Genomic DNA, 15,878 nt, shown 5'->3' on the forward strand with positions numbered 1-15,878 from the left:
GCTGTACTAAGAATTACATCTCTGTAATCAATAATAGGAAGGAGGAACAGTTGGACAACTTGTTTCCTATTATGTTCACTTAGGCAACGTCTAGATCAATAAAGAGCATTAAGCCTCATACCAACTGTAAACAATGCCTGCTCAACATGCCTATCATATGGTAGCGATGGGTCCAGCTGTACTTCAAAATACTGGTAAATGGATAACAATTCTAATCTAACATTAAAAAAAAGCAATGATTCAAATAGCAGGCAGGTGCGGGACTTCTTTAGCATATGAGAGAAGACAGACCTATGATGCCAGTTTTAGTATAAGTCAAAGTCAGCTTATTTTTTTAACCCATCCCATAATTACATTTCACTACAGCCTATCTGAAGGATGTTACATGTTTTATATGGAGGAAAGAAAAAAGCAACCAAGCATGGTATCACTAGCTTACATATAGACTCGGTAATTATGTGGGTATAGTAAGCTGTTCACAAAAATTGAAAACTGAATTTGTGTATCGCTCCAGGCCAAAATGGCAATTAATTACAAATAAGTTTTCACTTCATCCATTTTTTAACTATTTAAACAAACAATAAATCATCCCAATCAGCTACATTCTTGCCTTACTTAAAAATCACATAAATGTGAAAACTTTAACAAATAACTGTCTTAAGACAGCTAGCTTTACCTTCCTAGTTTTTAAATTTTCCTTATATTCCATACTTCCATAACGCATCAAATTGAAGCTGTCTCACAGCATGCTATTAACACAGATACAAGTCCCAGATTATTCTTAGACAGCCATTCAATTTCAAGATGACAAAACACAGGACAGACAGCTCTTCTTACCTATTCCGATAAAGACTGCTTCATAGCCATCTTCTTTCAAGGTACGGAGTGTCATTCCATGCATTGCAAGGCCTTTACTAAAAATTATCTGAAAGAATTAAAGGTTACTTGCTTTTAATGTGATAATGTGAAAATAATTTCTATCATGTCCTGCATACAGGCATCTTGCAGGATCTTCTAGTGAACAAACAAAGCAAATTAATTTTTTTTTCCCCCAAGCCAGGCTTAAAAGGCCAGACTGGCTCTGATTTAAGCAAGTGGCCCAAACTAGCTATGGGTAAAAGGTACCTTCAGATCATCCTCAGATGGGGGCCACTACAGGCTAGCTTGGTTTCTGCTGTAAGCTAAAAGAGTTAAATCAAGCTAAACAAACAAGAGAAGCCTGTCTACGGAACATGGTATTGAAGTAAAGCTGAAAATGGCAGTTTTCTACTGTGAGTAAATTGTTGTATTCAGTGCTGACTACAAAAGGTTCTATTCCCATGTGAATATCAGAATGTAAGAAACATGATGTGGAAGCAAGAACCTTCTTTAGGGAATATGCGCTAAACAGATCACCCAGCACACCAACCAAAAAACAAGCAGTTTAGGTTATTGCAGAAACATTAGTGAAACTATGAGCCTCTTACAGGGAAATAAAGAAAAGACATGATACTATTCTGCATTAACAGGGGTTCTGAACAGAAAACCAAGCAGTGTTTTCCTACACAGTATCAGGCAGTTGGTAGGCCTCCAAGTGTGCAGAATGCAATGTACTTTAGACTCTCTGAACTTGAATGTCTTCCACCAGTTTTTGTTATATCACTTGTGTATTCACTTTACAAAATGTCATGCTCTGTTGTGTAAGCACTATACTTTGTGATCTTAACAGTTTAGTCTTCATGTCATTGTATGTCTTGTTTGTTATTGAATCTGCCTATATTCCATTTAATATACTTTTCCTATTGGTGGAAAAAAAAGGCAGATGTAAAATACAGTGTAAAATACTTAAAGCACTGACTTTTTTTGCCTTTGGAGATTTAGTATAAATTTTATCAGAGGTGCAAAAGCCATGTACTGTTGTAATCCTTTCAAGAACACAGACTACATCCTCACTGGCAACAAAATACATTCTATAAATTGTCATTACATTTTTTTATCCTATTGTGTACATATGTTATGAAAACCTAATGAAGAAATTTAAATGGCAATACTATTTTATGTGGGGATTCATAATACTCCTAGGGCCTAGCTCTGTAATCCTTATTCAGCTGACTAATTCTTACTAATTTCAGTAGAATTACTTGAATAAACAGCACTACTGAGCATTTACACAATACAGCACCTTCCACCACAGATCTGAAATGCTTTAAGTAAACACCAGAAAGTATTTCCAGCTTATAGAGGTATAAAACTAAGGTACTTAGTTAACCAGCTTGCCAAAGGATCAACTGCAAACCAATGGCAGAGCTTGGAAGCAAATTTACATTGAGATTCTCTGCTGCACTTCAAAACAGCGGAGGACCTGCAGGTCAAGATGACATGGTGGCTCTATCAGTCCATTCTGGAGACCCTGTCATAACAGGGAGCTCTGAGGAACTGAGTTTTGCAGAGGGTTCCCAGGAGCCTATGACCAGCAATTTTGTCTAAAATTGCCTCAGTGCTCTGATTTTAGCCCCATTCCTAACTCAATCTCCATTCTGTCCATGTTTTCAAGGGTTGCAAAGGGATCTTTAGAGTAGAAAAATAGACCTGTAGCATTTAAAGCCTTATCTTACATCTTACCAGCATTTTTATAAAACCTGGACAGGATGAGGTTCTCACTTGGGTCTTGTGACAACAGTCTACTGCTTTTATGATATGAACCAACACGAAAGATTCCAAAAAGAATTTCTTGCTTCACTGAATGCTTTAGTATCGTGTTAAAAATATATTATCCCTCTTGGTACTCAAAAATTTGATACAGTGATGCATTCTGCATTCATAACTTCTATTAGAATGTGCAGCAGTTGTAAATACTACCTAAATCTTCAGCTCAAGCCCTAAATTAACAATAAAGAGATGTTCCCATTATCTATAAACAACACACATTTGTTTAACAGAATAATGCATAACTATTACTTTCCAAGAAGCTGAATGACTGTTATTGTTTATAATAGATGATCATGTTAATGCTTTAATTTGATGCATTTTATTATAAAATAAACTTGGATGCAAGACTGGATGATAAACCATTAAGAAAAAACTCAGGGAGAGGGAACAAAAGGAGAAATATCAAATATGAATGTTTTAAGTAGTGCTAAACTTGCATGAAAAAAACTCGATTAAAAAAATCAAATCATTCCAATAGCTACATTGAACCCCTAAAGCAATTTAGGAATTTGTTTCTTACAGACAATTAATCACATGCAGGCATGCCAGATGAGAACTATTGATTGCCCTTTTCCAAACTAGTGGCATTCAGACAGGAGACAGACAAATGCCCTGAGCAAGAGGAAGCATCTTCCTGCCTCTGTCTAGCGTAGCTTTTAATCGTTCTTTACTAATGTGCATGACATTTTGCTGTTAATCTTTGGCACAGTTCTTGTTCTTTTTTCTTTGAGCTATACATAGACAGGATACATTTTTCATTACCTTCACTCCAAGATCCTTCATAAGCTCAGCTTCAAAATTCACTACATCATACGGCAATCGGAACTGGGGGATTTCAGACGTACTAAAACACATAAAAATGCTTGTGAAATACTTCCAGCTATTAGGAAGAAAGGATTTTTTTATTTGTTAAAAATGCAATACTTATAACAAACCTTCATTAATTTTGACGTATGTGAATGGAAATGTGCTGAAGCTTGACCATTGGCTTTTTTAACTTGTTAGAGTGACAAAACAGCATTATTCAGCCAATGCTAAAAATATAGGCCAGAAAGGCAGTACCTTGAGACCAATCCTGCCCACACTTCTAGGTAACCATTTAACATATGTTAAGGTTGGGTCCAAAAGAACTTCATCTCTGTTCCTTTTGTGCACCAGAATATGTAACACTAAACAAAATTAAGACATCCATTTCAGAAAAGATCTCATGGGTATTAAAAGCAAAGTGATCTTCTAGCAATCATTCATTAAGCTATCCAATAAGAAAGAATCAGATTTCCTATACATTTTTTTAAAAGTGTTGCATATGCTATTTTGAGCAATGGTATTTAAAGCTGTACCCTCCTCCATTTCTACTTCATAAATTTTTTTATGATCTTTCAGGATGGACAAAGTTGGTAATTTTCTATCAGCTTTTGTATCTCAAGTCTGCTTTTTGACTTAATGTTTATTAGCTGGCATTTTTTCCTCCTGGGAAAAATTAGGAATGACATCTTCAAGTTCCCAGAATCACAGATCTCCTATATGGGAAAACTGAAGTGCCAGCACAGAATCTCAGTTTTTATCTACTGGTACAGATCTTTCTCTCCAATGAAATGACATCTACTTATGCCAGTTCAAAACCTCTGCCATAAAATGCATTACAGGAAACACAGTGAAGTTCTATTTTAGATATTTTTGTTCAATGAAGATAAAAAAACCTGAATATGCAGAAAAGTGAAAGTCTCTCCCCAGATATTTCTAACCTTCAGTCTAGTATGTTTTCAAATTAAACATAACAAAGCACTAGCAGAGATTCACTGTGGCTTTATTTTACATACTGTTAGTGACCACACCACCTTTAACATCTAACTTTGACAGCCCAGAAGGATTTTATTTATTTTAAGTTCCATCAACTTTAATTATATCAATAAGAAACTGGTGTTCCTCCTTATCATTTCTAATATTGCCCTTTTTTCACCTTTCCTGAACAGTGTGCAATGAAAAGTGTTCTAAATACCAGATATAATGAACACATCATGATAATACAACTTTCATAGATCATGCTAAGTAAAAAGGTGTCTGAGGCACAAACTAATGTATCAATATGATTCTGCAACAAAGATTCAATAAAGAAATCTAATAAAAAAAGGAAAATTCCATTTTCCAAGCCATCTATATATCTGTTGAAGGCCTGTAATTTCCATTACATGCTCCCAGAACAGCACTGGCTGTTATGTCACTGTCAGAATTTGTAAACAGTTTTTTTCTCTTATTAAACATTCACTTAGTTTTGTGCTGTGGAGTATACCCACATATATGTACATATAAGTTCATATGAAAATACACACAGTTCTGTGGGGACATATGCATGCATATGTATCATGAAAATAAGCATTTTATGAAAGTCAACTGGTACATCAATAATGCTGATACAGTTTCTTTCAGCAGCAGAAGACAGTCTGACTCTGCAATGGAGAGACAGAGCGGGAGAAGGAAACGGGGCAGAGGTGCAGGAGGGATGCAGTGGATGGGAATGGTGTCCCACAAATTCACCTCTTCCTCAAATCTGATCCAAGTTAGAGGTGCTTGGACAGGTGTTTGGTGTTTCCCAGTGATCTGAAATTACTTTTGCTCAAGGAACACCTCTTTGGCCTAGTGAGAGAAATATTTTGGTATATTGTAAACCGGTGGCATAGCTAGGAGCACAGGCAGTGAAGCTTGTTCACAGTCTCTAAACCAAAGCAAGATCTGCTCCTGCCTACTCTACTATAAAGCACAAATTTTACACAACTGGTGAAATGCAGGAAAACCTCCCCGTGAATGTGAAAGATTCAGCCATGTTCAAACAACCACAGACTTATGCTATGTCTAAATATCACACCACAGGAACTGCAATCACGAGACACCTTTCTGTTGTAGCAATATTATTAAAGTTAGCTATGATGTAACATGCATGTGAAGGAACATCCTAGTTAAAAACACTTAAAAAAAGGCAGAGCGAACTGAAAAAGGGCACAAGCACTGCCCTTCCAAACAGCTGATTCCAAATACAAAATTAATTTGGTCTTCTTAGCCATTTGCAATAGTTTATGCAGCCTTGAAAATACACCCATTAATAACCCAAACTTGTTAAAAGTTGTACTTCAAAGACTTACAAATGCAATAATAGATGATTGCTGCCACAGGCCAGCCTCCCTTCTGTTCCAGGATTAAAATAAGGACAAAAGGAACTGATGCCCTTAAACCTGATGTTAAACTTTCTACAATGAATGGAAGTAAAATTTGACCTTGATTGCTATGTGCTTTTTAGGACTCAAAAGAAAGAAATACATTTCAAAATGCACTGCTTGACCATTAAGAATACTAACGGAACAGGCAAAACTTACTGTAAGGCTTTTTGCAGTAGAAGAAACAACAGACTATGCTTTATTTTAAATTCAACTTAAAACATGAAGAACAGATGCAACTTAACATCACATTGCTTCAAATATGGAAGCACATGGTAAGTAACTGCAGCACTGTACTGTAAGCACTGTAAGCAACTGCAGAAAATACTGTATTATATTGCTAAGTCCAACCTGAGTCTAACCTGTCACCAAATAAAGCTTCATTGTTCGAAACATCTCATTATTTCTTACTACTTTACAGCAACAAAATTAATTTTAAATCTGGTATTTATGAAAACGTGCTACTCAACAGGTGAGTAAGTATTTCATATACTAAATTTGCAATCCTCTATGGCAACCAGTTCAAGTAAAACAGCTCCAGAGTTAAATGCCTATGTATCAACACCTTGATAATTAGAATCATAGAATCATAGAATCGTTTAGGTTGGAAAAGACCTTTAAGATCATCAAGTCCAACCATCAACCCAACACAACCATGCCCACTAAACCATGTCCTGAAAAGGTAGAATACTTCTGAACCTCACTGGGAAAAATGCAAGTAATCTGTTCAACTTCTCCAGCATTGATTCTCTGTCTTCCAGAGCACTGGATAAGTATTTCACATTATGACATTATGGATCAAATTCATTAATGGTTGTCTACTGATTTAAGTGATGCTGCAATGAGAAATACAAGTGCATCACCCTTCTTTCTCTCTCTGTTTCTTTTCACTTTTTATTTTGTAAACACTTTAGTGTGGTTACATCCTCAATATGTAAAATTTCTTTTTGATTTTGAATGGGTTGGTATCCACTAGTCAGTTTCTGAAATATTTTATCTTATACTTAGGGATTCCAACGAAGTTACAAGATACAATCTCAGCCATTGTTAGAGTGGTAAAAATTCATCTTCTAGTGTAGAGGACATGACACCATGCAAATATCTGCCAAGTGTTTACCATATGGGAAAACTGCAAAGGTACTGTCCTTTGAGTATCAGCAATTTGTTGAAGGTTTAGAATTGTAGGGGGTTTATTTCACTCTTATAGTATGGTTTACTAAAGCTGCAAGTCCAGGCATACATAATGGATTTTTTCACTGTCACCTTTATTTGCATAAGGTAGTTCATGAAAGCATTCTAAATTTAAAAATCTCCATTAAATTAGTATCTGTCTAAAACATTTTAAACATCTACTAATTCTTTCACTATGTAGGGCTACAAGTACTTATCTTGTTTTAAAAGTTTTGGATAAGGGAAAATGGTTCCTGACATAATTTTCTAAAGTGTTAATTTGATAATGTCCTGGTTTCGGCTGGGATAGAATTAATTCTCTTCCTAGTAGCTGGTATAGTGTTACGTTTTGGATTTAGTATGAGAATAATGTTGATAACACACTGATGTTTTCAGTTGTTGCTAAGTAGTCTTTAGACTAAGTCAAGGATTTTTCAGCTTCTCATGCCCAGCCAGCAAGAAGGCTGAAGGGGCACAAGAAGTTGGGAGGGGACACAGCCAGGGCACCTGACCCAAACTGGCCAATGGGGTATTCCATACCATGTGATGTCATGCTTAGTATATAAACTGGGGGGAGTTGGCCTGGGGGGTGGATCACGCCTCAGCAACTAACTAGGCATCAGTCGGCAAATGGTGAGGAATTGCATTGTGCATCACGTTTTGTATATTCCAATCCTTTTATTATTGTTATTGTTATTTTATTGTTGTTGTTATTATTATCATTATTAGTTTCTTCCTTTCTGTCCTGTTAAACTGTTCTTATCTCAACCCACAAGTTTTACTTTTTTTTCTTTCCCGATTCTCTCCCCCATCCCACTGGATGCAGGGGCAGTGAGTGAGTGGCTGCATCGTGCCTAGTTGCTGGCTGGGGTTAAACCATGACAGGTAACAATCGCACTGTCCTGGTTTCAGCTGGGATAGAGTTAACTGTCTTCCTAGTAGCTGGTACAGTGCTATGTTTTGAGTTCAGTATGAGAAGAATGTTGATAACACTGACGTTTTCAGTTGTTGCTAAGTAATGTTTAGACTAAAATCAAGGATGTTTCAGCTTCTGATGCCCAGCCAGCGAGAAAGCTGGAGGGGCACAAGAAGTTGGGAGGGGACACAGCCAGGGCACCTGACCCAAACTGGCCAACAGGGTATTCCATACCATGTGACGTCCCATTTAGTATAGGAACTGGAAAGTGGGGGCGGGGAATCGTCACTCCAGGACTAGCTGGGTGTTGGTCAGTGGGTGGTAAGCAATTGCACTGCGCATCATTTGTACATTCCAATCCTTTTATTACTACTGTTGTCATTTTATTAGTGTTACCATTATCATTATTAGTTTCTTCTTTTCTGTTCTATTAAACCGTTCTTATCTCAACCCATGAGTTTTACTTCTTTTCCTGATTTTCTCCCCCATCCCACTGGATGGGGGGGAGTGAGTGAGCTGCTGCATGGTGCTTAGCTGCTGGCTGGGGCTAAACTATGACACGCACCCTGGAATTTTAGAGGTCATATGAAAAGAATATAGAAGAGAGCCACCAGAGTTTCAGTTAAAGCTTGCCTGTAACTGTACCTATTTTTACTCGAATGATGAATTATTTAAATAAAAAATAAGTTTTCCAGATCTGAAATTTTCTACTCTCTTCCTTCAGTAAATCTAGAGGGATCATGTATAAACTATGTTTGCACAAAATTTTTTGCTATGCTTTCTACAGTCATTGGAAACAGTGCTTTGTTGTCATTGTTTTTTACCTTAAGCCACCAGCATACTCCTGCTTTTCAAATATGGTGATGTTTGAATAGCCCAATCGAGCCAAAAAGGAAGCACAACTTAAACTTGCAGGTCCTGCACCAAGAAGAGCTATCTTCACATGATAGGCTTCAGGCATATCTTCTAGAGGAGGTAAGGAAGGGTTTCTGATCTGAGGAATATTCATAGCTTTGAACACCTGAAAAGCAATACATTCAACAGGTTACTTACTTTACATTCCCTCCTCAAATTTTATTATGAATACCATGATGGAAGCTTCAGCTAGTACTGTCCCCATTCATTGATGTATTATTGCAGATCGCTTCATAACATTATAGGGATTCCCAAATGGCATGACGGGTGCATTTGTGAGGGATGTTGTGGATGCAGGATTTGGTCCTTCTATGGTTATTTTTGTCTTAAAAATGTCTGAAGTCAGATCTTTGACTACTGTAAATTTTACAGAGAAGATGGAACCAGACTATGAGTAACAGAATAGTATTACAACATCAGCGAGACGGCAGAGAATCTCTGTAATACCAAAAATTTCCTTCCAAAGAATGTTCAGATTATTCCTACTGCTAGAAGAGTATTTCTGCGAATAACACAAAGGATTTTAATGCCAGTGAAAGCAGCTTTGCTTCTTCAAGAGACATCTTGTGTAATCCTGGATAAATCACTTATGGCTTGACTTTTTAGAGGTGGTAGGTAACCAACCTTAGGTGGTTTTGAAACTTTTTTTAGGAACTGCCCCTAGTCTTCAGTGCTGTATTTCCAAAGGTAACCCATGCTTTAGGTACCTTCTCTTAGGTAATTCTAATAGGACTTATTTCTTGTTAGTTGCTGATCTATTTCAGATATTCTCCACTTTTTAATTAGGTGTCCAAAAGTTGTAGGCATATCTGAAAGTTAGACAGTTCTCCCTATGCCTCAATTCTTCACCTGTAAAATGGTGATGATCTACTCCATTCTGTTCTTCACTATTAAAAGTACTTTGGGACAGTCTCTGACCACTACTATGTATTTATACAGAACCCAGCACAATGGGCTCCTAACCTAGCTGTAATGTCACACAGTTTATTTCAGATTTGCATTAATTTGCTCAGGCATACAGGTAAGAGGCTAAGGCAGAAATAGTCCACATTCACTGAGCTAGACTTCACTGTCCTCTGCATTTACATACATTGTAGGGGAAGGAATGGAGTCTCTATCTTATATAACCTACAAAAGGAAAAAGGATGGACTTGCAGCCCTTGCAGGCTACTAAAGATTAGGAGTGTGGAAGAGCATAGTTCCATCTTCATTTTATTTTAGGCATTAGGGGGAAAATATTTAACCCAAGGAGTATATCTTTGTAGCAGAAGCACAGTATTATACCAAAAGGATACAAGAGCTCATTGTATTGGGATTCTCAGCCATATCACAAACACGACAAGACTGCACCTCAAAAACTACCGGAAGACAACATTGTTCCCCAGCTATTTCAATGCAGAACTGCGTCCGTAAGTATTAATTAGTCCTCTAAAATACATATGTTCTCATTTAATAAGTAGCTTATTTAACCTATTTAACAAGTTTACCAACAGTTTCTACTTTCCTTAGAACTCAAGAAGCAAAGGTTTTTCAAGTTAAACTTTGGCAATTCCACTGATGAATAGAATTTTTCATTTATATTTTGAATCAATGTTCATTTTCTTCATGTGCACTTGAGCACTCATGCCAGGTAAACCAATGATTAGTTCCTTCCCCCTCTAAAATTTCTGTGTCAAATTCTCCCAGTCTTTGTAAATTGACATAGCATTTTAACAAACTGCAAGAAGCAAGAGACAGATAATTGTTTTTAAAAAGGAATCATTTAAACCTGACAATTCATACAATATGGGAAGGTTTAATGTGGTTATTAATGGATTTCAAGGCTGAAAAGCTTATATTGTACTGTGAAACTAGACTGTGATAACCAAAATGCAAAAGGATATTTCTAAAATGTCTGCTTTGTTACATTCACACAGAAATGGCTTGAATGATACCAAATTTCCATTAAAGTCTCATGCAGTTGTTTTAGAAGGCTATTCAGCAATACAAACCATATAACTTGCATATTTAATGTGTATACTGAACACTATGAATATGCATATGCTTAATAAATTTATCACTAAATTTACTTTATTGTTAACACAATAATTTTTATATTTATTACTAAATAGTCATACCCATCAACTAAATGTTATACTGAAGTGCCACACTACTGTAGTGCAGTGTTAAGCTTCAGAAACCAAGCACTCATGCAGGAAATCCTAGTAGTTCAGGCTGAATGGTCAACTTTAATTCTGCCTATTTGCAAATAGGGTGAAACTGTCTTTATGCAGCACAGCCAGCTTGCGCAGTAATATCGTGCCATCTGGAATTCAGTGGCAGTTTTGCATATTAAGGCTGCCAGGGTAACTGTGTGAAAATAGCAAACTGCTTCAATGCATTTCAAAAGATTTTCACTCACCTCATGGTGAAGTTTCCCTACAGTGTAATTCACCTAATTAAATATCACTGAATTCTTCTGTACAAATCCTTTGGTGTGCAAAAATGACTACCTTGCAAGCAGTGTTCAATGCCACATTACACACAACTGTCCTCTCCAATATTAATCTGCTCAGACTGTGGTCAGGATGCAAGTAAAGTTTAATACTATTGCCTTTCTTGTCCACCTTCCCGTCTGCCTTTCCTTCTGGCTTTCTCTCATACACAAACAAAAGAGATTAGATAGATTATTAATAGACATTAATAACACTGGGCATTTATTCTTTAACGTTTTTATCAAATACTACGCAATCATCATTACTTCACCATCTAGGGCCTATTCAAACTAAACCCACACAGATTCCATCCACTTCTTATGCTCCATGTCCATTAGGGTCCATAGAAAGAATATCCCAGTTTACAAAAAAGATTATGGAGACTTTATCCTCTAGTGAGATACAATTTGACCAAACCGAAACAGCCAATCTATTCTGCCGAAGTTCCAACAATTGAAGAAAATTCTCTCTTGATTCAGACATTTATAACATATTACAGTTTCCCTGTTTGCATTGCTTCAACATGTAAAGGTGTGAGTTTGCTCAATGTTGTCCCCAGTGTGAAATCTGTGGGTTTGTTCTCTTCTCCCTTGTAAATCAAACATCCTTCACTGCATTGGGGTTGGTTCTTGTTCCAAAACATGCAGTATACTCGACAAAGAGCGTAACTGGAGGCACTGCATGCAAACACAAGTTTGTATTAAGGTTCCACAATATTTCCCACGTAAGCAAACTACAGTGGTTTTGATTGCTGAGCATCTGATTCAAGCTTAATTTTCCTAGAAAGTTTTAGCCAACTCATTTTACCTGTTTTTCAGAATGCAGACAGGGAAAAGTTTATTGTTCTCCTCGTGTAATAAAGTTCTGGTTCTTTTCTTCGCTACGTGACTCAGTATTAGCATGTTTTGATGAAAAGATGTGACGTTTGGCAGAGAGTGGCAGGTGACTCAGAGAAATGCATTTTGCTAACCTGATGAAAATCATTTTCTGGCATAGTAAGCATTATTTAAATGAATCTAAAACATTTAAAACCATTAGAGCAGGTTAGAACTGTTACTCAGAATCATTATCTCAATTTTTATATAAATTAGAATAAATTAAAGTAACTCACTTCTGTCACTTTTGAGTTTGCTGATCAGAATTTTTCTAAAAGGAATATACTATAGATATCCTTCACCTACTTGCAGAATTCAAATATGGTCAGACAGTTTTACCCTAATTCACCTTTATTGAAAATTACCCTTGGAATATGACAAAGAATGTGTTAAATAAAACAGTAAATAGATTGAAAGTTTAACCTCAATGTTAAAATGTAAAAAAGCCTTTGCCTAATCCTATGAAACAAGATAGGCTGCTAAAAAGCATATTTGGTAGTCTCCAAGACATACACAGAGGGTATGTGACAGCGACAGAGGGTCACATTTCTTAAGTAAAAAGTGCATGTTTAAAATGTCATCTTCATCACAAAACCTTCATCAACAGAAAAAGGTTGAAAAAAGAAAAAATGGGGAAAATGGAAGGAGCAGTGGGAAAATTTAATCTTTTAGTAACATAAGTTTTGACTTCATAACTAAATCCTTTATATTCTTGAGGCATAATGCTTGGTTCCATGCTGAAAAGGCTATAGCAAGAAGTTTATCAGTCAGGTTTGCCATTAAATATCCTTCCCTAAGATGATGAGAAACCAAACAGTTACTGATGCAGACATTAGCGTCTAGCTGGTATTTATTTTAGTGTGAAACACATTAGTACATACTGAATTGTTATACACAGAACTGCTAGTGCACAGAAAGAAAACCACAAGCAGTGAAATCAGCAACATTTAGGAACTATTGTATTAGTTTCACACTTTCCCACTGGTTTCCATAGATATTTATCTGTAGGCTGGTTTACATTAATATGGGACAGTTGAATATTTAAAGAAGAAAACAATATTCTGCACAGATTTTAATAAAAAAGAAACAAATTGCATGCTTAGTAATCTTCTTGAAGTTGTCAAATTACATGATCACACAGTTAATTTAATTTAATTGCTGTGGATAGCACAGGATGTACAGGAAGTGTTTTTCCACAAACGTGAGCTAGTTAGGAAAACTTGTTGATCCTCCCTCCACAAGATAACAGCTAAAGTTGTAATACTGCAGACTTTTATGCAAGTATGTGAGTGTTGCCAAAACTAGGGCCTAAAACATCTCATTAAAGACTTTTCAAATCTACTTAACAACTATACATTAATAATATCCCAGTCCCAAGAAAACCTAGGGGCATTGCAGAGTCTATACCTCAACATTTCATGAATCCCACCACTAAAAAGGACATAGCAACATTCATGTAAATGCCTTAAAAAAACAAAGAATGTTTAGCGTCTGTAACACATGCTGTAGAGAAATTTATATAACTTGTCCAAATATCAGCAAGTCTTTCAGCATTGGCCTGAGAAATCAGAAGTCCTCAGATTCATCCCCTGAACTCTTGTAGAAGGCTACACCATCCCCTTTAGACAAGACTAAAATTTTATAATTGATTATTTTAGATTTCAACAAGACTTAAAAGAGAAAATAACCTCTTTATTATTAAAATGTTAAAATATTATATTATTAAAGTGTTAAAATAAAAATTAATACTGACAAATAGTTTTATTTCTGTTTGTCCTGCTGTCTTAGCTCCCCAGAACAATCCTCCTCTGATGACGCAGCATGCCTATCCATGCCAGCGACGGTGAGGGGCCGAGGCAACCATCCCAAGGCCATCCAACTGCAGGAACTGCAGCTCCACAAGAACCACCTTCTCCCCCCACCTATGTTAAAACTGATCAGAGCTGCCAATGTGCAACCAAAAGAGGGACCCTGAGCCTGAGGGTGCAGCGCACCCCTCCATGGCAGTCCCTCTGGGCAGCTGTTGCTTCCTTGCCCGTGGTGCACTGGGGGAGAAGGGAGGTTCAGCACTCGGAGGAGGACCCTCACTACAGCCCACACCTCCCAGACAAGGCGCTCTGCTAAGATGCCCCTAGGTTAGCAGCAGGTAAGCTCATACAACGCATCTTTCAGGAAAAAAACATATCGAGTCTCCTTTCCCAATTTCTTTCTGCTGCAACAGCAGCCAGGATATATCTCCAGAGAGGAACAAATCACCAGAACTGTTGCTGGCACAAGAGTCACAGTACTAAATGATCTAGTATTTAAATCTAGTATGCAGCAATTAAAATAATACATTTTCTATTTAGCTTGTGCTGCTCCATTCAGAATGATTAACTAGAAACACAGGAGAACCTTTAGAATCAGTAATGTCTATCCAGAAATGTTAAGATTTTGAGGGCTTCTTACTAACACTACAACAGACAATGTAATCAATCACACTTCCTTTTTACTACAAGCTTCCAAACTTGTACTTGAATAACCAGTAATTTTAGTTTATTTTGTGGGACTGACAGTCATATAGCTCATGCCTATATGTATTGTCAGTGCAATCTCAGTATATTTTCCCTGAACTTGTGTTCCAAAACCAGAGATGTTTTCTGATTCTAAAGTACTTGGGCAAAGGAGACAGATAAAGACATTAATATAATTTTGACCTGTGCAGTAGCAGGTGTAACCTGCGCTTGACACTCATCATTTATAATAGTGAGCTTTTACTCCATGTTATTCTCTAGATGCAACAGTTACCGTGGTAACTGCATCCCAGTATACACATTCTACACCACAAATACAAATGGACATTTCCTTTTTTTCCACTTGAACATTTAATTGTCAAAACCCACATTTTTTTCAGACTGGATTACAATTTACTTTAAGAATGAGCCAAACATATTTACAAAACTATATGGAAGGGTAGAAGGAAAATGCAGGAGGTGTGAGGTGCTATTTTTTTGTTCTACCGTATGCAAGACAAATATTTTACAATTAGGGAGTTTTATCTGCAGTATGAACAGATGATCAGTCATTGTTCAGAAGCACAAAGGGGCATACATCATACCCATATATTTTCCATTTTAAATCCACATTCCTGCTTTACTGCAATTTTATCTTTTATCTCAGCTAGCAGTTGTGCCTTTTTATTATCGCTCGCTCTTGTAATGCATCAAGTGTATGATCCTCAGACTAATTCCAAGGAAAAAAAGTCTAAAACTGGCTTTATGCACAATGGAGTTTTCAGTAAATAAGCCCCTGTGGGACAAACTATTACACAGTGCATGAGAATTACCATGCAGCTCTCATTAAGAGTAACACATGTTGCACACCTAAATTACACAATTTGCTAAGTTACTCATATAGGTAAAGCTGTGAATACACTTTGCTTGCAGTATCTGGGCCAATTTTTGTATGAGCAGTAGTACCTTATGATTTTCTTCAGTATTTTAATCTATATTTTTGTAACGATTGTTACTTGGAAGCACTCATAGCAGTATATTTTTTTCAACTATACATACTTTCACACTAAAATTTAACTGAATGAAAGCTAAAAAAAAGTTAATTACAAAAAAGTAACTACCTATTATTTCTAATTATG

At 36.6% G+C, this 15,878-nt stretch overlaps 1 protein-coding gene across 1 annotated transcript in view; it reads right to left on the reverse strand.

Annotated features, from left to right (window-relative positions):
* DPYD (dihydropyrimidine dehydrogenase) overlaps nucleotides 1-15,878 on the reverse strand; it is a 342,314-nt gene that overhangs the window by 235,329 nt on the left and 91,107 nt on the right. The window contains exons 6-8 of the mRNA XM_010582763.1: nucleotides 8,808-9,004; nucleotides 3,451-3,532; nucleotides 838-925 (exon numbers count right to left, since the gene is read on the reverse strand). Of these exons, the coding sequence (XP_010581065.1) occupies nucleotides 838-925; nucleotides 3,451-3,532; nucleotides 8,808-9,004 (367 nt within the window). The remainder of the gene's footprint in view (nucleotides 1-837; nucleotides 926-3,450; nucleotides 3,533-8,807; nucleotides 9,005-15,878) is intronic.

The sequence above is a fragment of the Haliaeetus leucocephalus genome, unplaced genomic scaffold (genome assembly GCF_000737465.1).
Source record: "Haliaeetus leucocephalus isolate CR32 unplaced genomic scaffold, Haliaeetus_leucocephalus-4.0 Scaffold848, whole genome shotgun sequence".
Lineage (NCBI taxonomy): Eukaryota > Metazoa > Chordata > Aves > Accipitriformes > Accipitridae > Haliaeetus > Haliaeetus leucocephalus.